We start from the raw sequence: 27166 nt of genomic DNA on the forward strand, positions 1-27166 counted from the left end.
GGCTCATCTTGTCCATGTCCTCTTCATTGCAGGGTGCATCTGTTGAGTAAGCGCCATGCCCTTCTGGAGGCGTTCCAGCAATTCCAGGTCTCTCTTTGTGCCCAGACCAAGCTCCAGATCCAGAGGGATATGCTTCAGAGGAAGATTGACAAGATGGGATCTGAAGATCCTCCTCCTGCCCTTCAGCTGCAGGATGACCGTCAGTCCATTTCTTCAATAGTGAGTCCTTTCAGCCGTAGCATTAAAATGCAGCAACTCAGGTCCTCAATGGCTGCAAACACGTCCGACTTTCAACATGCAGCAAACGCTCACTGTATGCATTGGGTTCTGATCTGCAGAGTTATAATTTTCCTGAACAAATGTGTTTCTAGCACTTACAGAATAACGTTGGACATCCTAGTACAGGACATAATGTATGCAATTGTTGGTAAGATTTCATAGTATTAACACATTCACAGAGAAGTGGGCTTACACGCATTTCCCCCGTTCCTTTGGGTTTTCAGTTCAGTCAGAAGTCGTGTGTCAGTCTCTATTCACAACATCCACCTTGGCCATCCCAATGACGGTCATGGGCTGCAATTTCCTCTGAAAACCTACACAAGTGGGGAGGTTGACCCCTTGCCATCTATTCCTACTGGGGACACAATGACATTACGAGCATTGCCCAAGCCAGAAGTTTAAACCTCCTGCTAGATAAAAAGATCCTTCTTAGGTGACCCCTGAAGCCCCTGGGAACACAATACTCTTTGGATCCTGGATAAACTTAAAGGATTAAACCATCCATAAAAGAAAATCCTCAGAGCCGGAGGAGCCCTGGGCTTAAGAACTGAACCTGGAGCCTTTCATATGCCACTGGACCACTGACCTGGCCCACGTGTACATTTTGGTAGCCGTGTTCCCATTGCTCCACATGTTTCAGCCTCTCGTGTAAAGGTACCATGGTTGCTCACAAATAGTTGTCCTAGGGAGAATAATTTTCAAGCAGCCCGGCTAGGAACGTTGGCCATAATGCACCTAAGTTACACCAGTTTTCAAAGCAGACTTAGGCATGTAAGTCTGCTTCAGAAAGTATCCCTGGTGAAACTACCTCGCCCAACGTACTCCTGCTATTTGGTGCCCACAGATTTTTCATGGGACTGCTGTGCGGAAGTGCAAACCCCTCGCCAGCTCCCATCCCACCCCGGGAATGCTTCCACTCTGTCGTATAAATTTAAATGCTAACATGACATACCCGCATGTCGGGTGGGCAATGTTGTAAAAAGCCAGTTTACGCAAAGAAGTCTGTTTTGAAGATTTGACCCCATAAAGCATTCACGTTCCCAGACAGTTCCCTCACATCCCCAAGCCCCTGCGTGGACCTGTAGAAATGCCCGGGACACCTTGACAGGTCACAGAGTGAGTGCAGTGCTGTGTGTGCATAGCAGGGCCATCTCTATTGGTTATTAATCACACACACACACACACCCCTCTACACACACCCCTCTACACACACACACCCCTGTACACACACACACACCTCTACACACCTACACCTACCTACCTGACTGCCACGATCCTGAAGGACATGTTTTCTATTGCTCACCCTGGTACACAACAGTCATTTAATGTAAACCCTGGAAATTTGTGCTGAGCAGTTATTTGCGGGCTGGCACAATCGCAGATCCTGGACTCTTGTCTTTTCTGTTCCATAAAATGTGGCATTATGAAATGTTTTATTTTTTTCATTCATCCAGGAAAGAGAAGCAGGAAAACACCAAACTCTGGAAGCGATAAAAAACCACATCTCCGGAATCTTCCGACCCAGAATCTCCGTATGTAAATCTTGTTCCCCTTTTAATTCTGCAGACCCTGAGCATAACCAATAGCCCGGTACATGCAAAGCGTCTCTGTCCAGGCTGGGCTACGGTAACCGTGGCCGGGGAGCGCAGCCCGCGAACGCCGCAGAACAGGAAATAGTTTGCGCAGTGCAGCCTTTCCGGGGTTTCAGTTTTCTTTCTTTTTATTTTTCCCTCCATTTCAAATCCCTAAACCGGCCGAGAATTGGAATGAAAACTTCTTCCGAAGTTAGACCACCTGGTGCCACTCGTGCCAGCAGCAGCTCACCCTTGCACTTGCAGTGGCATTAGTGGGTCACCCTTGCAGTGGCAAAACGTTCCCTCTGCCCACATCACTTCAGAGCCAAAATATAATCACCTTCGCAGTACATCCAAGCCCTTCTGAGCCTGCCGTTCCTTACAGGTCCAGCTATTTTAGCATGCGCTCCCTTGAGATTTTGGGGATGCACTGCAAAGCCCAGGGTTAGCTCTTTGCTTATTGTCTTTTTTTCTGACAACTGCTGGCAGCTCATACCTTTTCCAGTCCACTCAATTCATTTTTATTCTACAGTAATTCATCCGTGGTGACTTATTTCCTACCAATATACTTCTGGAAACAAGGTCCCACATCTGTCTGAGCAAATAGTAGTGTGGAGGTTGGTTCTCGAGGATGAACGTTAGGGAGCAGGTTTAAGCAAAGAACATTATGCCAATAGAGCTTTTGGGTTCCTGTGTCCGGGGCCATCCCCAGGTGGGGGTGAATAGCAGCAATTGACCAGGGTCCCACCCCACCATGGTAGCCCCCACCCCTGGTACTATAACTTTCAGTTAGCTTGGGGGTGGAGTCATGCATGCCAGCATCCCAGGGTGGTTAATTTGCCCCAGGCCCCACAATCTCCTAAGACCCTGCCTGTGCCCTGTTTGATTTCTGTCATTGTATGATCTCGGCATGCTACTTTATGTCAGGGCACCTCAGTTTACTTAGCTGTAACACAGTAACTGACGATAGGTAAGGAGATGCACAGCCCATCCAGTCTGCCCACTTTATCCACTTTGGGTACATGTGCATATATAAAAAAAAATCCACATGCACCCCAACATCAACACCCCCTCCCCCATGCCTTTTACTGACCTCTCTACCCTTTCCTCCCACTGCCCTCCATGTCTGTCCCAAGCATGCTCAGAATCTGCCCCAGTGATGGCCTCCACCACCTCTCCACCATCTTCAACTTGCTTCTTACAAGTGAGAGACATACTTAAGTCAACATTCAGACCCCCTTCTATGTCTTATTACTAAATTCTGTAATAATCCCCACAGCTCCCAGGGTTAGTGAGGTCGCTGTAAATAAATAAATTCATGCCACCCCATACTCATTAAAATTTGGGTTTTAACTATGTTCTGTCCAGCAGGTCATCCCAGCCATCTTGGAAGCCCGCTGCTATTGTACCTTTGCTGTTTAGGGTTGTAACTACCACTCCCTGCCAGTAGCCCCATGCCTTCTTGGAAGTGCAATGCAATCATACCAGTGCGGGTTTTTGGCTATAACCACCACTTTTTACCCCAGTGCTTTACTGCCATCCTCATACCACTAGGGATCCTCTGTGCTTATCCTAGGCTTTTCTTGAATTCTTACTATTTTTGTCTTCACCACCTCCTCCGAGAGGGCATTCCAGGCATCCCTCACCCTCCCCATTAAAAAATCAGGCTAATAACATTGTCCTGTTGTCCCATGGGGAAGTGTCATAGAGACAAGGCCATCAAAATTGGTAGCCCAACTTTCTGCTCTAGAAATGTTAAAATGTAAAGCACATTGAGGTGCAGCTAGAGTGGAAGACATCATGAAGTAGTAAGATCTGATGATCTCAAAGCAGCAAAACAGCGTGATGAGGCAGTGGCTAAAAAGGCAGAGAGATGCTGAGGTGCAGAGGGAGAGGTATAAGCAGCAGAAAAACAAACGTGATGATGACCTTGTAAAAGTCATTGGTTAGAGGCAGTCCAGAGAGAGGCAACCAGAATGTGGAGTCTGCATTGTAAAACCATATAAGATGGGACTTCAGGCTCTAAATATAGGTATATGTCATATATCTGAGAGGAGAGGAGAGACTGGAGACTCGCTAGAGGCATTTGAATATCTGAGAGGCATTAAGAATGCACAAAAAAAACAAATCTGTTTCAATGGAAAGGAAGTTCTAGAACTCGGAGTCACAATCTGAAGCTCTACGGGGACAATCTCGGGAGCATGGATGCCTGGGCTGGCCTTCCCGGTGGAGAGCGTGAAGACAAAAACAGCCAGAGATGAAACCAGAGGGTGCAGAAGGGACTGTAAGTGGCTGACCAGCCACAAAAGGCGGAATAAAAACAAACAAATCAAATTAAAATCAATAATACATTCCTGTTTATGTTTTCATATGAAACAGAGATAAAAGCAAGATGAAATGAAATTCCTGGGAAGGACAAAACATTGTCCCATTCATTCAATTTTGTATTGAATTTTAGAATTCAGATGTTCAACAACACAGTGGATGTTATATTAAAACGTATTTTTGACTACTGAGAAATTAACATTATGCAGAGCTAAATGCCTCTTTCACACTTTGCTGTTACCATTGAATGCCGCCGGCTACCCTAGAGCTCGGAGATGCGCCAACCTTGCAGGTCGGGTTTCCAGCACAGTAACTGCTTTGTGTATTGGTCATGTGTAACGTTTCCTTTTACCATTTCGTGGCCCTTTTTTCCTTGGCATATTGTGAGCCACAAGCTCTTCATTTCTGTCACCTGTTTTTTGTCTTCTCGTCTTCCAATTTTGCCCGCTCCAGCTGCCTCCGCCTGTGCCATTGATCCCGGATGTTCAGAAGCCTCTGTGCCAGCAGGACTGGTACCATGGTGCTATCCCTCGCTCAGAGGTCCAAGGGCTACTGCTGAACAACGGGGAGTTCCTTGTTCGAGAGAGCCAGGGCAAGCAGGAACTTGTGCTCTCTGTCGTGTGGGAAGGGCAACCAAGACACTTTATCATCCAGTGTCTGGATGTGAGTATCCCGGACTCAGCAGATGTAAATGTACTTTACACTGGACACAACATACAGACCCCTGCAGTAAATATATAGTAAAGTATTCCAAAGAAACCCTCTTAAACTCTAATACGAAAGTTTGTTTGGGCTACTTTCCTACACATTTCTGCAGGAATAGGTATGTTTTGCCTATAGTACTGTATGATAGCCTTCTGGGCCCATGGTAAAGCGTGGCAATTTCTGTTTGGCGCAAGACTAATGCTTGATAATATGTTCTGGGTCCACGGTAATGCATAACAATGTCTTAGGGGGCTCCAGTTATTTACATTCACATCTTAGCATCTCAAAGTAATGCACAGCTGCTGCCTGAGGGGCTCACAGTAATGCATGGCCGTGTCCTGAGCCCATGGTTTTCACAGGGTCTGCTGGCTACCGGCAATGTCTAGCCTTGTCTTAAGCCCATATTGATGTACCGCAGTATTTATAGGGCCACAGTACTGTACGACAGAGCCCGCAGGCCCCACTCCTAGTAATGCACAGCAACGTCTGTAGGATCCATGGGAATCCACGACAGCATCTAGAACACTCAGAATAGTGCATGGCAGGGCCTAAGTGGCCTGGCTTAGAGGAATACACGGTGATTTTTGCAATGCGATAGTAATGCATGAGAGCTTCTTCAGAGTCTGGGGCTGACAGCAACATATGACAGTGTCCTACGATGCCTGGGGTCTACAGCAGCACGTGTACATGTTTCCTGGCCCCATGGTGACTCATCACAAAGTCAGCAGAGCCCACTGTAACGTACAGCAGAGTGTACAAGTTCCCTAATAGTGCATGGCAATATCTGCGGAAATATCTGCTAGGCCGTGGCTGGGCAGTAATGCCCAGTAGTGTCTTGTCTTTGCTTTATTTGCTTTTTTAATTTTGAAAGCATGTCTACTGAAGTTCGATTAACAAAATAACAGTGAAACATTTTGGCAAAGCAGGTAACCAACAAGCCGCTGTTCATATTCATATTCATTCAGAAAACTTTGATTCAGAGGAGCCGTACGTAGTCAGGACAGCCACCCCCCCATCCTCAGAAATGGAATTTTTTCTTTTATTGTTGTTCGAATGCTCTCGTAGTCCGTAGCAATTGTATCCACGCTTCTCGTTAAGGAATGGTGCTGGAGAGGAATTTGTGACGTGACCTCCTGTGTCCTCCCCCACAGAATATGTACCGCCTGGAGGGCGAATCCTTTCCAACCGTACCATTGCTTATCGACCATTTCCTGAAGACTAAGCAAGCAGTCACGAAGAAGAGCGGGATCGTCCTGGCCAAACCCGTCCCCAAGGTAACAGGCAGCTAGCTGAGCCCCGCTCACGCTGCTTTCTGTGGTGGTGTTAATCTGAACCTTTGGTAGGGAGAAGATACAAAGTGTTTAAAACTTATACGTGCTCAAAGGTTGGCTCTCAAGTGTGTTTTTGCTGGGCAGACTGGATGGGCCATTTGGTCTTCTTCTGCCGTCATTTCTATGTTTCTATGTTTCAATGTTAAATACACATCTTGTTGTTTCATGACTTTTTAAAATTGGAAATGATAGGGCGCAGGTCTTGTCTCCTTAGCATTTTTGTTCTTAGCAATAAAACCTTTATTTCCATTAAACCTTTATTTCCAGCATCCAAAAATTGTGCGGTATAAGATTCACACCTTTCTTATCTGTTACAGCAAAATATAGGAACTCAGTAAAACACGGGGTCAACTTATAATGCGGCCCAGATTTTTGGCCCCTCCTCATCCGTGTTATATTGAGTCTACGGTGTATATTTAGTCAGCATTTTGGACTTGACAATTTTAGGAAGAGTGACCTCGTGGTTAGCACAATGGACTGAGAACCAGGGAAGCCAAATCCTACCTCTCCCATTGCTGGTCCTTGTGACTCTAGCAAATTCCTCTACTCCCAGGACCTCAACTATCCACTGAGATTGTAAGCTCTTTTGTGGAAAGGGCATAAGAACATAAGAAGTTGCCATACTATGTCAGACCGAGGGTCCATCAAGCCCAGCATCCTGTTTCCAACACACATGTTATAAAATCAATGCGTCCATGTCTGCGTGCCAGCAACTGTGCGCACATGGACGCCCACATGCGAGTCTTAAAATCTACCTTTAAATCAACTTGATTAATACCAGTTAATTGACTGGAATCCTCCAGGAACTTATCCAAAATTTTTTTAAACCCAGCTACACTAACTTCCCTAACCACATCCTCTGGCAATGAATTCCAGAACTTAATTATGCATTGTGAGAGAGAATTTTCACTGATTAGTTTTAAATGTGGTACTTGCTGCTAATTAATAATAATTATAATTATTATTATTATTATGCTACTCACCTACCAACCACTGCTAAATTTCCAAGTTCAGGGGTAAAATCTAGTAAAAATATAATTTGTGAAAGAAAAGGTGCAAGGGTAAATTTTTAATTTTGAATAGATCTGTGTACTGTGTAGTCTGGTTTGTTTTAAGCAAACCTCTACTTTTATTTGCTTAAGTCAAATGCAAAATTACGGTTGAAATGGACAAAAGAATGTTACACCAGCTAAGACACCTAAGAATTAATGTGATTTGGAGTGATGAAAGGTGAAATCATTCTTCCTTCACAGGACAAATGGGTCCTCGAGCATGAAGATGTGATACTGGGAGAGCGGATTGGAAGGGTGAGTTCTTGATAAAATAAACGCATTCTTATAGTAAAAGGGAGGGGGGGGGGAGAGATTAGTGAATCGGGTCCTAAAAGCGTTACAATAATCTGTATAACTCCTTCTGTTTAATGAAAGATATTGTTCCGTGCATGCGGAGCGCCAATAATCGTCCGCTTCCGACAGAGGGCGCTGTCGATGACAGCGAAGAGGACCTGAATGGGGCGGAGGCTTGGCCTGGGGAAGCCCAGGGCAGGGCGTTTTCTTTGCGGAAGCTCGCACTAGTGAACAACGGGTGGGACCTTTCTGTGAGGAGGAGTGCAGCCTTGGGGAGAGGACCTCGATGAATCGGGCCCCGAAATGGCGTTCTCCATAACCCTAGGAAGAGAAGATCATGTTTTAATTAAGAAATGATTTTCTCATGTGTCCTTTCTAATTGCCTCACACCCATCTGGATCTACGCCTCTGCTGGCCCTTTGGGTGCGGCCGGCTCTTTCATATTCCCAGCAGGTTGTAGGAGCACCAGGACGAAATCACCAGAGGAACTGATTTTTGTCATAAAAACGTAGCTTCTCCTTCTAAGATGCAGGTAGAGTCGCAGCCAAGACGAAGAAGAGGTTATGGGTACATACACTTTACATGAGACTGAGAAGGTCTTTTCTGGGTTTTTCTTTTCCTTTTGTCAAAACAACAATCCCCAACAACATTTTATCCCCAAAATCACATACTTGCCAATCGGCGGGTAACTGTTATTTTTCCCAGAAACACATCATTCTCCAACAGAATGGTGTAATACATCCAACAAATAATTTAGCAATGATTATGCTGGGAACCTAATGCTCAGGGGCATGGAAATAAGTCCCAGTATACTTGGTAGGTACTGTCCAGTCCAGTGCTGTAAAACAATTAAACTGGTGTCCTCTCTGCAGGACCTCTAGATGGAATTCCCGGACAACACTGACCTTAGTGGTCACCTTTGCACAGGACCTGTAACAAACAGAAGAGAACAGCACAGCACACACATCCAAAACAGTATGGCAAGCGTGATATCACTGTGCATTCAGAGGGTCAACTCTGGTCCTTAAAGTAGGAAATCTTTAATATGCCAGGTAATGCCTGGGGTGAGGTTTTCACATCAAGGTACCATCAGGGAGCATCTCAGATTCGTACCTTCTTCCTGCCTCGGGTATCACGTACATGACATAGTGTTTGTGTACATCTCTACCGGGAAGTGTCGCGACACACCGGTTGAGAACCACTGCTCTAGGAGACTCACTGGATCCACAGCTGCTGCTTCTCTCAGAGCTCAGTGCAGTCACCTCAGACAAAAGCCTCTCCAACAGTGCACAGGCTCTTCCTCCTGGCTTACCCCTTCCTTCCTGTGCCTGTAGCTTGCCTCCACTTCTCTGCAACCCTCATAAGAACATAAGAAAATGCCATACTGGGTCAGACCAAAGGCTTCGAAGAAAGCAGTTACAAGTAACTAGGACTATTGAACTGGGATCAGAGGAAATAAAGATAGTTTAGCAGAGACTAAATTATATACAAGGAGATGAGGTACAGCTGCTGTGTTGGATATGTTGATGGCGAGATGCATTAATTTAAGTCCGGGAAAGCTTGCATAAACAGCCAAGCCTTGAGTCTTTTTCGAAAGGTTAGGAGGCAAGGCTCCTGTCTGAGATCGGGAGGGATGGAGTTCCATAACAGTGGGCCCGCTGTGGAGAGGGCTCGATCTCTTAAGGTAATGTGACTGGTGGTTTTAGTAGGGGGTACATGGAGGGATCCTCTGTATGCGTCTCTGGTAGGTCTTGTGGAGTTGTGTAAGCGGAGAGGAAATTGTAGGTCAATTGTGGTGTGTTGATGGATGATTTTGTATATCAAGGAGATGGATTTGTAGATGATTCTGAAGTGAATTGGTAGCCAAAGAAGGTCTTTTAGAATTGGGGAAATATGGTCTCTTTTCCTGGTGTTTGTTAGTAAACGGGCTGCTGTGTTTTGTACCATTTGGAGCGGTTTGGTGTAGGAGGAAGGAAGACCAAGTAGGATAGTGTTACAGTAATGTAACTTTGTCTGTATGTCTGTGATTGAGAGCCTGCCTGTGAGAGAGAGAGCATGAATGTAAGTTTACCATTGGGAACCTGTATGTGTAAGTTTGTGATTGAAAACCTGTTTGTGTGAAAGAGTATGTGTGTATGATTGAGATCCTTTGTGTGTGAGAGAGATCATGTGTATGTATGATTAAGAGCCTGTGTGTATAAGTAAGAGAGAGAGCATGTGTGTCTGTGTGTGATTGAGAGCTGGTTTAGGTGTGGGAGCATGTGAGTATGTGATTGAGAGCCTGTGTTTAAATGAGAGAGAGAGACCATGTGTGTCTGTGTGTGATTGAGAGCTGGTTTAGGTGAGGGAGCATGTGAGCATGTGATTGAGAACCTGTGTGTAAATGAGAGAGAGAGACCATGTGTGTCTGTGTGTGATTGAGAGCTGGTTTAGGTGATGGAGCATGTGAGTATGTGATTGAGAGCCTGTGTTTAAATGAGAGAGAGAGACCATGTGTGTCTGTGTGTGATTGAAAGCTGGTTTAGGTGAGGGAGCATGTGAGTATGTGATTGAGAGCCTGTGTGTAAATGAGAGAAAGCGAGAGCATGTGTGTCTGTGATGATTGAGAGCTGATTTAGGTGAGGGAGCATGTGAGTATGTGATTGAGAGCCTGTGTGTAAATGAGAGAAAGAGAGAGAGAGCATGTTTGTAAGCATGTGAATGAGAGTCTGTGTGTGAGAGAAAAAGACAGCATGTATGTGTTTGATTGAAAGCCTGTGTGTGTAAGCGTGAAAAGATAGCATGTGTGTAAATTGTAATTAAGAGCCTATATAAGTGAGAGAAAAAGCATGTGTATATGTGAGTGACTGAGAGCATGTTTGTATAGGTGTGTAATTGAGAGCCAGTGTGAGAGAGAGCGCTGGTATGTGACTGAGAGAGGAGAAAGTTCCACGCAAACCACCCCTCCTCCTGCTAATTCAAAACAATCTCAGGAGACCTGGATATCAAACGTTTCCAGGTATGCAGGGGAAAAAATGTTTGTATCCTTATTTTTCATTACTGGGTCTTTGTGTCTGCTATTTTGAAATATCTTATTGGTATCTAGACATTTTTTATGTGAGTTTTTAATTATTGGATATTCCACTCATCAGCTGTTTTGAAATAATCTGTTCTTTTTGTTAGTATGGTTTTACTGCTACTGATTTTATATTTCTTGATTTGTTTTATAAGGATGGGTGATGTTTCTTTTTTCCTTTATTACACTGCATAAAGAGACTCTGTCTTGTTGCAGTTTCCAATTCAGTTTTTTCTGCATGCTTCTAGTTATGCGTTTTGGTCTCTTATTCTTTGTTAGGTGAGGGTCAGCACATGTGACTCAGGTGAGGTTTTCTGCTGGTCTGTAGTTTCTGTGTAGGGCTCTATAGCAGCCTGGCTTGGTCCGTTTTCCTAATAGGAGATGTATTGGTGTCTTAAGGCCTGGTGTAATATTTTCAGTGTTGCCTTTCCTTAGGTAAGGTGGTTACTGTTTTAAGTGCTTGGAAATTGGTGCTGTTTTTGGTGTGGAATGTTTACTATTTATGCAGTTTCTGTTCAGACAGAATACGTATCTTTTCCTTGTCATTTTAAACAATAAAAATAATTACCGGGCCTTTACTTTTTATTTCCGCCGTGAATTGTGATGAGTAGTGTGTCACAGATGTGAGCGTGGCCTGTCAGGTGTGTCACAATGGGGAAAAAAGTTGAGAACCACTGTCCTTGGGAGAGGGATATGGGAGAGGGAGGGGGCTGCTACAGAATGGGGAAGGGCTGGCAGCAAGCAAGAACCTTACACCATGATGCAGCACTATTGGACTGCGGGCAGTCACTGTGTGAGCACATAAGCAGCAGTACAACAGCAGCATGTCAGAGAGAGTGAGAGACACACACAGCCATACACACTTTGTCTGTGAGAGAGAATGTGTATGTGGGTATCTTTGTCTCTGACACAGACACACCCACACTCTCAGAGTGTGGGTGTGTCTGAGAAAGAGAGTGTGTCTTTGCGGTTGTTAGTGTGTATGTGCCAATAAAGTTTTTGCAATCTAAAAAATCTGTTTGTGACGTGGTGTCTGATACTGGCTGGCAGTGTCATTACTTGCAACTGGTTCAAGAGCCCGACCGGCAAACCAGGATACATCTCTATAAGAGATATAAGCAGATGTGTAGGGGCCCAACCAGTGTGCGTGGATGGAATGGGAGCTGCAGCTCTGCTCACCCCTGATCTAGAATGTGCTCAGTTCTTAGTTATTTAGGAAAGATGAAGTTTATTTTGACTCAATTCTGCCAGCTTCCAGGGTTGTGCCTTTTTTGCTAACTTCATGGAGTGCAGTGGGGACAATGGATGCAAATCTATCTCATGCATATTCATTGTGGCTATCCTGAAAACCCAACTGGTGAGGAGGTATTCCCAGATCAACTTGAGGAACACTAGCCTAGCTGTTAAAGCAATGGGCTAAGAACCAGACCAATCAGGGGTCAAATCCCCCCCCAATGAAGCTTCTTGGGTAATTCACTTTATTTTCTGTTACCTCACTCACCCCTCCTAGATTGTAAGCTCTTCTGGGTAAGGACTTATTATACCTGAATTACTCACAATACTCTAAAATACCTTAAGCTTAGTTTGGAAAACTGAGCTAAAAATTCAAATTATTATTAATACAAACTGAGGCACAAGGAGAGAAAGTAAGTGGCTTGAATTTATTTTTTTTTAATATAATGACTTGCCTTTTCAAATCCGAGTTATAAACTCAGATACAATTGCTGGGTCCATGCCCCAGAGAGCTTACAATCCAAGGGCCTCATTTACTGATCATTTCCCCATAGACACGGAATGGAAGAGGAGACTCAGTAAATCAGGCCCCCAGATTTGACCCTTAAGCAATAGAGGGTGAAGGGGCCTGCCCAAGGCCAGAAGGCAATGATAATGGGATTTGAACGCTGGCTTCCCTGGTTCTCTGTCCACTGTTCTAACAACTAGCGTACGCCTGGTCTGAACTCAAGCAGCCAGCCAGAGGTGAGCAGGGTCTAACCTTGCAAGCCTCAGGATGACTCCCGTCTAAAAGGTCAGTGCTCTTACCATTAGTACTATTTGCAGTTTCTTTAAATTGCACTGAAATCCACTAATAAATGAGCTGCTGTACGCTTTTTGTTTCAGGGTAATTTTGGAGAGGTTTGTAGCGGCCGCCTGCGTTCTGATAACACGCCGGTGGCAGTGAAGACCTGCCGGGACACCCTCCCACCAGACCTGAAGGACAAATTTCTGCTGGAAGCCAGGTGTGGCAGCCTCTGCCAGCTTTGCTGTTTTGTTTGGCCTTTGGCGGATCTTATTCCAGTGCCGCCCTCTGGCCTGCTTCTCCACATTGCTCTTAACACCCTTTTTACAGTACCAGTTAGTGCTGTGTCACTCTTTCTTTTTCCATGTTTAGCCTCTAATTAGCAGAGCTAAAATGGAAAAACTCAACACAGCTTGAAAATTTTGTGGCGTTATCAGCCTAGAAGGGGGCTCTGCTTGCACAATCAATGTTTTGTAGCTTTGGCGTTATGATTTAAAAAAAAACAAACCAAAAACAGGAAAAAAAAGAAAGTCTAGTGGTTTATGGTATTTGGCAATAATTAGATTTCATCAAAAATGAAAGTCTTCAATTTAAAAGCATGGAGCGAGGACACTCAAAACCACTATAACTGTCACACTGGAACAGCTATAAAGGTCTGCTTACCCCCAACATCAGATCTCCACCAGCGGCAAACAATAGACAGCGGGTAATAGAGGAATCTCCCGGCAAGTGCCATATTTGTATTTACTCAGCTTTCCCGTTCCAGGCTTAAAGTGAGTTACAAATTCAGGCTCTGTACGTAGCTTCCTGCCCCAGAAGGCTGACGACCTAAGGGGCTTCTTTACTAACGGGGGCCCCCAGGTTTGTACCTAAGGGTGAAGTAACTTGCCCAAGGATTTCAAACCCTGAGGCTCTGATCCCTAAACTACCCCTCCACTCTTTTAACAAAGCCCAGAGATTTGAGGGGAGGGAGTTCATTCTGTAATTACAGGAATGTCTGCAGACGTTGCATGCTGCTCCCAAATCTGCTCACTGCTGCTGAATCTCTCATGTCAACAATTTTTATCTAAACCCCCCCCCCCCCCCAAAAAAAAAACAACCCATGATTTTTTCCCAATTAATAGTTGGGTAAACCATATTTTATTTTCTTGTGAAACAAATGAAGCAGTCATAAATGTTGCATCAGGCAGGTTTAGCGAGTACAGTCACAATCACCTCAATGAGGTTCAAAAATGGTTTTGTCTACTCGGAAGACATTGCGATGGAGGAAGTTTTAGTACATTCCTGGAAAGGCAATAGATGAAGGGATAGGATTGGAAACTATGAGGTCCATATTCAGACACAGTCCGGGAGAGCAAAGTTAGTTGTGCAGCTGCACAACTGAATATAGTCGACTATCTTAAGTAGTTAGCCGACTAACCATAGCTGGCTCTTTGACTCGACCAGACTTAGCCAGCTAATTTAACTGGCTAACTATGATTATCAGAGTTAGCCGGTTAACTTAGCTGTTAACTCAACTCCTCCCAGTTACGCCCTGGAACGGCCCTAACTTTAAGGCGTTTTGGCTGTTTTTATGTTTATTTTGAGTTTATTTTACTATATTTATTATCTGTTTTTTATTCTATTTTATGAATGTTATCTTGTACATCATCTAGACTTTTAAGTGTTAGGCGATTCATAAATTCTTAATAAAATGTAAAACTTATCCGGCTAAATTCTAGCCAGCTAACTTATTAGCTGGCTAGAATTTAGCCGAATAAAGGCTGAATACCGACCTCTATGTAGTTTAATCAGTGTATTCAGAATAAATGCTTAAATAACACTGAATGAAGACGAACCGGGTCTGAAAGATGCGCATGTCTTGCATCATTCTGCTTTTACTGAGGTTTTAGGGGGTAACCTTGAGAAAAAGCGCATCACAGCAGGGATATCCTTTAAAATAAGTCCAGGGGGATTAGAATGCAACATGTGATCAGGGAGCGAGAAGCACCCTCCTTCCGTTTTCGATGAGTTTTCAGCGCCACAGAACTGTGGCATCTCTGCCTTCTGGGGCCTCCGGCGGTGGCATCAGGCTGGTGGGGAAGGGAGCATGGGTTCAGCCCGAGCCGTGGTGACCATTACCTGTTGTTGCGTTTCCTCTCTTTCCCCTTGCAGGATCTTGAAGCAGTACAGCCACCCCAACATTGTGAGACTGATTGGAGTCTGCACACAAAAGCAGCCCATTTACATCGTCATGGAACTGGTTCAGGGTGAGTCTGGGGGGGTCATTGATCCCTTGGCCTTTTTGGGCGAAGCCCAGGGATCGCCATTCGGTCTCGGTCCCCATACAGGATCCCCTGCTTAGTTTCCCTTCCCATGTCTAGCCACCAAGCTTTGTAATAATCTGCCCACCCTCCCAGAGAGACCCGGTTACATGAGCAGCTGCATTGCTGCTAGGACTTGTAGATACTACTGCGCTGGCATCCTGCCGGACTGACCCAGCTTCATGACAGCATCCCTAGTTTTTCCATTATTCCCCCTCCCCTCTCCTTCACCTTTAGCACTGCTTGTTCACGGCCATTCACATTTACTTCCACATTCGTTTTGACCTACATACAGCCCACTGTCACTCTCACTTTCTCATTTGCTCCCTTTTACATTCATTGTACGTTGTGCAGCAGCTTTTAAATGATTTTAATCAACCATTAATTAAGGAAATTCTTTCCTTGCCCACACAGACCTCCGTCCTTCCTCGCCATGCCAACCAACCTGCAGGTGTGCCAGACCCACACAGAAGGCAGAGAAAGACCAACTGGCCCTACCAGACTGCCCAGTTGTCTGCCTCTCTGGTTCTCTGTTGCTTTGGGTGGATGAGTGAATAAACTCACACCCTAAACCTAAATCAGCTCCCCCCCTCCCCTCCCAGGTCCCTCTTCTTACCATCGCTTGGCCCAAGAATGTCCAAATTCTGTTCCGAGGCTGTCCTCCATCACCTCCACTGGAGGCTGTTTCGGGCTGTGGCACCTTCCTCTTCGATTTTTAGAAGACTATGACGTAGACCAGGGCCCTTGCCCCCTCCCGTGTCTGACGCGAAGCCAGATTTGTAAAGCTATAAAGCTTATGTGTTGGTCCAGATTGCAATGTGCTCTCATGGAAGCCATATGGTTCCGAAGCTGTAGAGATGACCCACCTGCACTTCGGAGAAAACGGAACGAACAGGCTTTCTCCCATTCTCTGCCTGTGGCCAAACCCTTCTGCAGATTAGGATCCAAGATGCTGAACCACTTCGCTTCCTCTGCTAGGTGGCGACTTCCTGACATTCCTAAGGAATGAAGGGGCCCAGCTGAAGGTGAAGGAGCTGATTAGGATGACGGAGAACGCCGCGGCGGGAATGGAGTACCTGGAAAGTAAACATTGCATCCACAGGTAGGTGGCCTGACGAAAACCAGGGAGGTCTGAGAAAGGGCCTCACCTGCACAGCGAGAGCTCAAGATACTTCAAGAAGCTTCTGGTGAAGAACTCGGGGGGGGGATTCCCAGGAGGCTGCTGCTGCTATTACTGACGAGCGTTTTGGAGACCCTAAGGGAGTTTGGTGCAAGTGCCACGTGCACCCAACCAAAGTTCAAATATCATTTCAGCACAACAGTAAAAAAAATTAATAAATCAGTTGTTTGGTTGATATTTTGACAGCATGCGTTCTAACATGTTTTCAAATAATTATGACAGAGATCTGGCCGCTAGGAACTGTCTGGTCACAGAGAAGAACGTCCTGAAGATCAGTGATTTTGGGATGTCCAGGGAGGAGCAAGATGGCGTGTACTCCTCCACTGGGGCCATGAGACAGATCCCAGTTAAATGGACGGCCCCCGAAGCCCTCAATTACGGTAACCGACTGTTTTCTGCTGCTTCCTCCTTTTTACAAGTCCACCTTTCCATAACATTACCCTTTTTTCTGAAATGTATGGGATCGAAACTACTTTACCTACACAACGCTATTCTACCTCCAGGTTCCTCACCTCCACCGAGCTGGATTTTGTGTCTCCTGTAGATCACTGGCCCCTTTGTGTGGGATGGTCTGAGCTTATTCATGGGTCATTTATAAACCGTGCCTGAGAAAAAGAGCGCCAGTTTCCCTGTGTCATGATAGTAATCAGTGTGTGAATTCCTACAGTAGAGGAATCTAATTAGCATGCAGTCATCTTTGGGGTGGAGAGCATAGCAACATATTTTTGGCACACAAAGATGATTTGGCAGCCATATGAGAGATGTCTATTCCGTTTAGGGTGGGGTTTTGAATAGTTGTACCTCACCCTGCGCTCAGGTGGTAAGTGCCGTGCTGAAGGCGGTCAGTTCAATCCCTGGGGCAGAGGATGCTGCGGAGGGAGCATTCACAGCCCCTGAGGGTGGTGGGGAGAGGGAGTCGGGATCATGGGCATAGTCCTAGCCAGAGTTAAGGCTCATGAGTGCAGAATTACAGATGGAGCCCTAATGCACAGCCCCCAGCCCCGAACTGGCACCAAATACTGAGAGGGGATATGAAAGGGGGAGAAATGTCCCGACTGGTTGCAAATGAAGACTGGCAGCCTGAGCTCTGATTGAGCAGAGGGAAACTGCCAGACAAGGCAGGCAATAAATACAATTAACCGTAAATCACAGTGAAAAACCTTGTAATCAAATGTCTCTGTTTCCTCGCTTAACAAGGTGAATTATTTTGAGTCTGAAGTGATTTCATTTGCTCTCCTATGTAGATTACTGCGTTTGCAAGTGTAATTCACCGATGGGTTTTTTATTTTACTTTGGCTTGGCAGTTCCCTCCTGCTCCATTGGGATTGCAGCTCAATCAGACTTGACTTTCACTGGTTCATGGCTTCATGAGCTTATGTTCGCAGCTACTCCAGGGATTTTGCCTATTTTATAATCTTTCCTTGCAGGTGACTCAGCCCAGGCATTTCAGTGACAATCCTCTGCTGGGCGGGGAGGGGGGGTGCTACGTGGGCCCTGCATTCGTGGGCCCTGAACGGTGGCCAGCAGGTGTTACTGTTCCATGATGCCCGGGACTCCCACTCCCTAAAAGCGATGAACGCTTCCGGCACAGCGTCCCTGCCTGGCCTGGGGAGCAGAAGACCTGAAACAGGAGAAATCAAACCCAGCCCTGCCACCGAATAACTGGCCGGGCAGGGAAGTATCTCAGACTGACACGAACGCTTTGAATGTAGCTTAAAAGAATCCGATTGATGGGAAATACTGATTTAGGAAGGGACAGAGAGTTGCCTTTGTCATTTGGTTAGCACTGAGCCAGGTCCTGCCACGAATCTTTTTGTACCTTAATATTCTTCTGAGGGTAATCAAACGTTTTGCAGTGTGGTGGAAGAATAGCCTGCTGGCTAGAGCAGCGGGCTGCAGGGCAAGGAAGCCAGGGTCCAAATCCCGCTGCCGCTTCATGTGACCTTGGGCAAGTCACGTCGCCCTTCGTTGCCTCCGAGTTTAAGCTCTGTGGGGCAGGGACATGCCTACCGCACCTGAATGTGGCTCGCTCTGAGCTACCTATAAAAAGGCACGAGTTAAATCTAAATAAATAAATGCATCAATAACAATAAGAGTTTGCAGAAGTGGGTCTTGTTCCAGGAGCAGCTGTGTCAAAGGAGCTGGCGCTGAACAGCTCCTGCTTGTCCCAGGTCTCACCTCCTTGGAAATCATCCCTCTCAGAGTCCTGCTCCTTTGTTTTCTAGGGAGGTACAGCTCAGAGAGTGACATCTGGAGCTTTGGGATACTCCTGTGGGAAGCCTTCACCCTGGGGTCTACCCCGTATGCCACCTTGAATAACCAGCAGACCCGAGAGGCAATAGAACAGGGTAAGCGCCTTTCTGTCTCCATGCACTTGACTTACATGACCTGCCGTTCAATATTATAGGCTGGTTTGTTTTTTTCCCTATGTACCACCTGAAGAAACATCTAACTTAGCCATGCTGTAAGATGTCAGGATGATGGACACCATCCACTGGTGGAATGGGATCTTAATATTATATTTTAGTGCACAGTGAAAATACACATCTACAGCCTTTACTGACAGTTTGAAGTGTATGGACTGTATTGCTGTCTAAAGTATCTAAATATCTTGCAACTTATCTCTTAAAGCGATCAAAGCACCAGAAATATCTGATCTTCACTTCCAGGTGGTTTATGTGTGAATTTTGAGCACAAGAGTCCATGCATGGCATATGATTTGATGCAGCTGGTAATCTGCTGCAGTAGTGATGCGTATCTGTTGCTGCGTGAAATTGGCTTTAAAAAGGAAGACTTTGCATCAACTGTGCTGCCAGTAACATAGTTACGTGCAAAGCTGTGATTGAATAGTCCATATTCAGTAAACAAGTCTGTCAATTACATAGAGGAGGATATTGGTGCAGAGAGAAGGGATATGTACAAGTGAAAATGAGGACTGATTTTTACTGAGCTCAAGAAAGTTCGTTCTGAAAACTTTCTGCAGGCTAGATTAGGATGCCTGTACCTTAAGTACCATGAAAACATTATTTTTGTCTGAGTGGAGTAAACGGGAACTTGCCCTGTGACAGCAGCGCAATACCTGTAACCACCACACCCTGGGATGCTGATTTTGAATTGGTTCAGGAGCTGGCTGTGCTTCCAGAGAGGCAGCATGCCAGCAGAATCTGGGGATTCGACATAACCCCAGGACCCCCTCTTCTGCATAAGACCTTGTCCATAAGATGATGGCAGAAAAATATCGACCAGGCCACCCATTCTGCCAGGTTATCTCTGCCCACACTCCCAGCTGCCAGCCAAACAGCATGACCACTTGAAAGATATCCCTCGCTGTCCAGGACTGTTCCTGTCATTTGCCTCTTTAATACCCTGCCATCTTGGGTAAATGAGCATACAAGATCCCCTGTTTAGTTCATGCCCAGTATCCCTCTCTTCCCACGTCTAACCACAAAGCTTTAGCCCACACATCTGGCCTCCTGGACCCCCCTGCATAGCCTGCCAGATATTTCTGCTAGGTTATCTAGTCTGCCAGACAGACCTAGTTGCTAGTCTTATTCTATAGTTATAGCCTACGTCCTCACCCAGTGCTCGTCTCCCTGGCACTGGAAGAGGCTGCCTGTAATCTAGTGGAGCAGACTTACCAGTAGCTTGGACCGTGCTTCCATACGGGATGTGAGTAGACCTCATCTGGGAAATGGCATCCCCGATCAGCCATTAATCACGCTGCAGTGGGAGGGGAGTGACACATCTCGCGTTTCTGGTGGGGTGGGAGACAGTAGCACACTGCTGGAACTGCAATGCTGGTGCTTAACCACTTGGGCCAGACACCAATGGCTCTTTTGCTATCCTTGTGCCCAAAACTTTAACTAAACCCTTTTGGGACAAAGGTATAGAGTTAAGTGTTTTTCCTCCCATCAACATCTCCATGAACTAGTATGGCAAGAACCCTGAGTCTGTGCTGGGTAGACCATCCTGAGCACCAGTTACGCACAGATAAAGAGAGATATCAGGAGATGAGCCTTCTTCTGGAGGCTTTTGGCTAACCCAGGTGTCTCTCTGGGAGTGTCATTCTCATTAAGTCTGGCAGCTATGTCGGAACTAACCTTGCCCCTCTTCATCTCGCTTCATTTCCAGGTCAACGACTGCCCAGCCCGGCTCAGTGTCCGGATGAAATTTACAGTTTGATGCTACACTGCTGGGAGTATGAACCAAGAAAACGCCCCAGCTTCAGCACTGTCCTCAAGGAGCTCACTGCCATCCGTAAGAGGCTGAAATGAAGCATCAAAACGAGGACCCAGGAGATCTGCAATCCCACGTAACTTGCAACTCGGTCTCTGATTGCATCATCTGGTCCTCTCCATTCTCTGGTGGCTCTGATTGATGGCAGTAGCCATTTCACATGATCAACTGAGAAAATGGGGCAGTAAGATACACAAACCGTCCCAACTGTACCGGGCGCCACAGACCTGAGTCAAAAGAACTTCCAAGCGCAGGTTCACATGTTGCTTCTACCTATTTAAATCTTCTGAAATCCAGAAAGAATCTGCCTTTGCTACAATGCAAGCACCGAAGCGAGCACTAGCAGTAAATTCAAGGGATTTGAGATTGTAGCCAATATACCTCGAGCTTGTGAGTGAGGTTCGTTCCTATCATGGTGTGCACAAAACAAATCCATGTGGAAAGTTCACCTCCCAGATCCTCCAGATGTGAACGGATACTGCCATTCCAGCTGTTCTCACCTGCCAACAAAAGCTGTAAGTCAGAGTGAAGAGAGGTGTGCAAACCGAGGTGTGGGGGAGAATCTTTGCTTGGGCAGCCTTATCTGTGCCATGGCTGGATCCCATGCTGCCTTACTTGAAATGAATCTTCTACATTAGAAGTTACAAAGTGGCACGCTCGGTACTTTCTAAATGAATCCTCATCACGATGTGAGCGGTATGAAGCACAACCAAACATGGGTAACAGTAGGAGATTCTTTAAAAACTGAGAGTGCTTGGCAACAGTTCCATAATGCAAGCGCAGGATCGATGCCCCTCTCAAGCCTCTGAACTGTTGATGGTGCGCTTGAGTTTTTCTAGTAGCAAGCCTTATAGTGTGAAGTGGGTAGCCTAGTGGATAGCACAGCAGGCTGCACACCAGGCTCAAATACCCACTGCCGTTCCTTGTGAACTTGGGCCAGTCACTTCGAACTCCATTGCCTCAGGTACCAAATTAGACTGCAAGCCTTGTGGGGATAGGGAAATACCTACAGTACATGAATGTAATCCATTTTAAAATGTCACAAAAGGCAGAAAAGAAATTTAAAAAAAATGATTAAAGCTGAGAATTTTTCCAGCTATGTTACTCTTTGCAGTCAGGAGAGAAAATGTGAGTGTGGGTTTCAGAATAAAATTTCCATGCATTGTTTTTTTTGTTTTGTTTTTTTTTAATACTGCTTTAAGATTAACATAGAAAATGACAAATAAGGAACGCAAAGTCCATCTGGTCTCCCATTCCTGACTCGAGATGGAGATGCAGAGTGCAACTTTTCGTGGGTTTGCTCCTAAATTTAACATAACTACAAAAAAAAAAAAATAATAATAATGATCATGCTGCTGCTTTGAATGGAAGCTGGGTCCTCTGTGTTTTGCACAGTCTTTCAGTGCTACCGTACTGACTTTCTCAATTAAAAATGTTACTGCCACATTATTTTTAAAAACATGTAAGCTGCAGAGCCGTGAAAAGCCCTGCGAGCAGCTGGATTCACAGCAGTGTCACATGTAAGAGGGTGTGTGATTGGTCCCCTTGGTGTGTGTGTGATCTTTATGACATCGCACTGAGTACGATTCCATCAGCTCCAATGAATGTGAGGGTAGCACGGCTGCTCCCAGACGTTTAAATGATTGTCACTGATACAGGATTTGCATCCCTGCTAGTCTTACCTGCTCATGAAATACTGCACGGTGCACAGAAGCAAAAGCTTCCTTAACCAGGTGCCAGGTTATTGTGCTAAGGAGAGACAATGAAATCCTGGGTACTGAGATGGTTATTGGAAGATCCATTCAGTTAGAAAAAAAATCTGTAGCAAACTGGATTCTCAGTTTGTGTAACAATAAATTATTAGATCTTGCATCTTGCAAAGTATATATATATATATCAGGACCAGTGCACATGTTTCTTCTTTACAAAAGCCAGTCAAAATTCCCATGGTAATGTGAATAGACAGAGTACTGCTTTGGGCTACGAATGATAAAGCAGTATAAAATGTAAGCAAGTAAATTAAACATATCCGTAAATAATTCTGAAGTTTTGTTATTCAACAAAAAATCTATGGAAGCTGGTTTGTACCAAAAGTGGCGTGCTACATATTTTCAATGTTAGCTTGGCAGACTGGACTGATAATAATATAAAGATTGAATAATGCTTGTTGACAGATTTTGTGGATATGTCCAAATACTGCAATAAATTATTTTGTCGCTCATTAAATTTCAAACTTGTTTTCTGTTGCTTATGTTGGGCTGCTTTGAGGGACGAGGAGGAGAGGAGATTAATGAGCTTTCAGGGTGGGACAGAAGGTATAGGATGAATAAGAAAACAGAAGACCACAAGAGACTATTGTGCTAGTGTGGCAAGGTTTTGCAGGTTTTAGGAACTGTTCTTCCTCTAAAACTCTCGCTAGCCGCTAGCCCTCAGCCTGGTCCTGACCCCACCCTTTCCTGAGAAGGCTACCATGCCCCCTTCCTCCCCCAGTACTGCTCACACAAAACGCCTGCGTTAAGAGATCGCTGCTCCAGGAAGATTTTGCTATGACATTTCTGAGTTTTATAACTAGGAACGTGTCCGTGGAATAATTTGCCATTCAAGTTAAAGCAACAGTGCTTTCTACTCATGACTATATTTTTTGTTTCATATGTGTTTTTTCTAAAACTGGTCCTCTTTTAAGGGGAAATGTTTTGGGGGGGAACCAGGGGGCATGTCCAGGTGACTCGGGAGGGACGTCTTAAGAGGAGGCTTACCCTCACTGCTACTTCCATTGGCCAGCAGTAATGCACAATTCCTAAAACTCTGGACGTTGCTGGCAGGTGTATGTTGCTTGTGGTATAATTTGTTGATATTGACTACTTTTAAATTTTCTGTTATGTAGGCTTGGATTTCTAACTGCTTGTCTTGTCTGGTTTTATTGTATTGTATTTTGTAATTTCATACTGTACTTGGGAGGGGGTTATTATAGTCTTAATTTACATTCAAATGTAGTATTTTTACATATTGTTAAATTGTATTTATTAAGTTTTATGTGTTTGTTATTCTTGGCATTTGTTTACTGAATGTTTATATTCATGATATTACTGTAAAATCTGTTTGTGTTTTCTATTCCCATCTTGGACCTCAGGGAAAGGGGCGGGCTGAATAGAGCTGAGAGAGAAACTCAGTGTGTATGCGCAGCATTGCTTCCTCCTCCGAGAACCTCTCCACAACTGCGGCAAACTTTTCATCTGACTCGGAATGAGAAGGGAGCCCAATCAATCACTGGGTCTCCAGGAGCAGAAGTCACGGGGACAGTGAGGAAGTGGACATCCGTGTGCGTACCGTGGCCAGCTGTTCATGGGATCCGTCTGCAGCTGGGAGTTGTGATGCCTATGGGCAGAGAGACGAGGAAAGATTACAAGCAGGTTTGGCTGGGTGCGAACGAATACTTGCCCAGTTTTTCTGTGATGGTATGCGGTTTGTGTCGACCTTTTTGGATTCTGCCAGGTACTAGTGAATTTGGCTTGTTGAAAAAGCAGAATACTCATCCTTCGGTCTGACCTAGCATGGCAAATCTTATGTCCTCAGAGACTCGAGAGGATGATGGCCGCTTGAATTCAGTGGTCCAGATCTCAGATTATGCAGGAACCCCGGCTTTCAGGGCCTGTTTGAGCTTCATGAAACCCTCTTCTTATCTCTTGCAAACTCTGGATTCGGTGACAGCTTCAGTGAAGACACTGGTCTATTCCCTAGCTCAGTCTGGTAAGCGAACTAATTTTTCGTAGCGTGTAGCCAGATGGACTCGGGACCAATGGGTTTATGCTCCCCTGCCAGCAGATGGAGACAGAGTCAGGTTTCAAAACTGACGTCACCTTAGATACACCCCTGCAGTGACCTCAGCCCTTCAGTATTTCTCCGTCTCCAGCAGATGTAGGCATGCGCTCCCTATGGGGATCGCTGTACCTTTTGGAAGAAGAAATTCTACTTTTAAATTGGAGAAAAGATTGAGCCCCGCTCTCCTGCGGTGATACCCAAAGGTCCCTCCCCCATTGAGAATTCCTGAGGTGATTTCTGAGCTCCCTCAGAGGTGTGCGTTGGTCCAGTAGCCGGTTCCCAGCTGGACTTTGCTGCTGCAGCAGCTGAAAGGCAGCGGGTGCAGGAAGCCGAGCGCGGTGGTGATGGCCAAAGCCCTCTGCCCCCGCAGCCAGAGACAGTCTTTGTACTCAGCTGGTAAGTGCCGAGCCCAGGTAAGTAAAAAAAAAAAAGAGAGAGAGAGAAGAAGATTTCCTCCTGATTCAGAGATGTTGGAGGGGTTTTGGTAAGAATTATTCTGGTCTCCTTGCTCGGTGCGCCATCCCGACGTTCCCAATCCCATTGGGGTAAGGGGAAGTGGACTTCCGAGCAGGTTGCCTGGCCCCCTGGTGTGCTGGGCTCTGCTTTAGGCTTGGTCGGCACACCGCATGGTAGGCCGTGGCAGCGCCATCTTGCGCATGTTTTTGTGCCTGTATTACCCGCCTTAGAGCTTCGATATGCGCAGCATCCCGCCCACGGCTGCCCAAGAACGGTGCCAAGAATTCACCCGTGGAGTGGATCTCTATTCCAAGAGATTGCGGGTAAACCATCATCCAGTCCCTAAATTAGGACATCTATAATCTTACTGGAAATCAGTGATATGTTTAGTTGAGTAGAGTTATGGTTATCTGATTTTAATCAAGTTTTTTCGATAGTATGTCCACAGTGGCTTTTAAAGAGAATACTGAAGGGCTAAGGTCACTGCAGGGGTATTTCTAGGGTGACATCAGCTTTGAAAACTGACTCTGACTCCATCTGCTGATAGGGGAGAATAAACCCATTGGTCATGAGTCCATCTGTCTACACTAAGGAAAACGAAATTATCAGGTAAGTAATTTTTCCAATAGAAGAAACTAAGGAATATTATGTTGATTGGATTCCACAGGGGAAAACCTGGGGTACTTTGTTGCATGCTTTTTCAAGACTGGAAACTCTAGTGACTGCAAAAATTGAACTACAACACCATATGGTAGTAAAATTTGAAGAACGGATTATTCAGCGTGAAGAGCCTGCAAAAACCTTAGTCAAAAAGTATCCTCCGTGAAACCTAAAGTTTTATCTATTCAAGATACCTGCAGAAAAGGAAGGGAAGAGGATATCAAGACAACCCTTAGCTCGAGAGCCTACAAATATGGGCTTGCTCATTCTGCTTAAGGAAACGTTGCTTACCTGTAACTGATGTTCTCTGCGGACAGCAGGATAAACAGTCCCACATTTCTACCCATCTCCCCAGAGTTTAGCAAGCAGAATACATCAAATGGAGGTGATAGCTTTAGCATCAACCGAGGGGGGCTTCACTGGGGGCTGCCTAGTGCAGTGCCTGCTGCATCATGTGCAACAAATTCTAGGCTATCCTAGCTATCAAGTAGTTACTCTCTGTATATGGTGCCTTGGGATGCTGTCAACCACATGTAGGATTGCTTATCCAGCTCTCCATGGAGAACATTAATTACAGGCAAGCAACTTCGTTCTCATTGTTAGAGAGAGTTTTAAAGGCTGTTCACATCAATGCTATTATTGAGGAAAAGATGTCTTAAGAGTTGCAGAAGTGTGTGAACGAGTGCCTGAAAACTGGGAAAGCATGCTTTAATTTTAAATGACAATTTCATAGTCTCACAAATTTAAACACCCCTTGGACAATAGAGCTACATGTGTACTATTCTTTAATTTTATTTAGACTATGACAAAATCAAATTTGGCATCCTGCTAATGATTCATTAAATACATAAACTTCCCTCCGCTTCCAGTATTGCTCACAAAGCAACAGAGAAAGCACCGTCTGGGATCACGGGAGCAGCATCCCACAATCCTGCTTCAAAACTGGGACTGCCAAAGGTACTGGGAGGGTTAGGATCAGGGTGGGGGTGGAAGGAGGATATTTGCAGTACGATGTTGTTGAACTGCAGAGCGGGCATGGGGAAGGGTGGAGGCTGGTCCAGGGTCCCTTCCACTTTTACTTTTTAGAGGGGTTTTGGGGATGGGGATGCTCAGGCCGGCAGGTCCAATGCTTACAGCTGGAGGGGGGGGGGGGTGCTGACACTCAGGCTGCTAGGCTCACAATGTACCTTTTTGTTTTAAAGTCTGCATTGCCATTTAACTGGCTCTATTCTTTTGAATATAACCGGTTAAAGCTACAGTTATCCGGCCATATGAGGCTGGATAACTTTAAACCTGCTTGAGGGCATTTTTAGAATTAGCCAATTAACCTATTCGGCCTACTCCTAATATCGGAGTTATCTGACCTTAGAGAATCCGGCAGTAACGGGGGCGGGGAGGCAAAGCGGGGGGTGGTCCTGCGATCGCTGCCGGCTTTCACGCCGAATAATTACACCATAAAATTCGGCGCAAAATTGGCAGCGATAAGGAATCTTACCTTTCGCCGCCAGCGATGTGTCCGCAGCGTCTGCCCCCGGTGCAGCCCCTGACGCCTCCTCTTCCGGGGTCGACTCCGCCCCGAGCTAGCTATCGCACGTGAAACTTCCCTTTTCGCGTGCGATCACTAAATGGGGGGGGTGGAGTCGGGCGGCGTCAAGACCGGAACAGGAGGAGTCGGGGCGGCACCGGGGCGGATGCCGTGAAGACATCGTGGACAGCGAAAAGGTAAGAACCCTTTTCGCTGCCAATTTCGCGCTCAATAGCACCACCTTTTAAGATGGTGCTATTGGGTACGAAAGCTGGCAGCGATTGCACCGGCTTTCTCCCCGCCCCCTGTACCGCACGATTTTTCACTCAACGCACAATTAAGCTCTGGAATTTGT

The 27166-nt window shown here is 45.7% G+C and overlaps 1 protein-coding gene across 4 annotated transcripts in view; it reads left to right on the forward strand.

Annotated features, from left to right (window-relative positions):
* Positions 1-22572, forward strand: part of FES (FES proto-oncogene, tyrosine kinase) — a 50733-nt gene extending 28161 nt beyond the window's left edge. For all 4 annotated transcript variants that reach the window (XM_029574832.1, XM_029574834.1, XM_029574833.1 and 1 more), the window contains exons 9-19: positions 33-219; positions 1734-1811; positions 4632-4841; positions 6035-6157; positions 7468-7521; positions 12734-12852; positions 14787-14881; positions 15914-16037; positions 16338-16495; positions 18341-18463; positions 20247-22572. In XM_029574832.1, the coding sequence (XP_029430692.1) occupies positions 33-219; positions 1734-1811; positions 4632-4841; positions 6035-6157; positions 7468-7521; positions 12734-12852; positions 14787-14881; positions 15914-16037; positions 16338-16495; positions 18341-18463; positions 20247-20389 (1414 nt within the window). In that variant the 3' untranslated portion in view covers positions 20390-22572. The remainder of the gene's footprint in view (positions 1-32; positions 220-1733; positions 1812-4631; positions 4842-6034; positions 6158-7467; positions 7522-12733; positions 12853-14786; positions 14882-15913; positions 16038-16337; positions 16496-18340; positions 18464-20246) is intronic.
* Positions 22573-27166: the final 4594 nt, after the last annotated feature.

This window comes from Rhinatrema bivittatum, chromosome 13 (assembly GCF_901001135.1).
Source record: "Rhinatrema bivittatum chromosome 13, aRhiBiv1.1, whole genome shotgun sequence".
In the NCBI taxonomy this organism is placed as follows: domain Eukaryota; kingdom Metazoa; phylum Chordata; class Amphibia; order Gymnophiona; family Rhinatrematidae; genus Rhinatrema; species Rhinatrema bivittatum.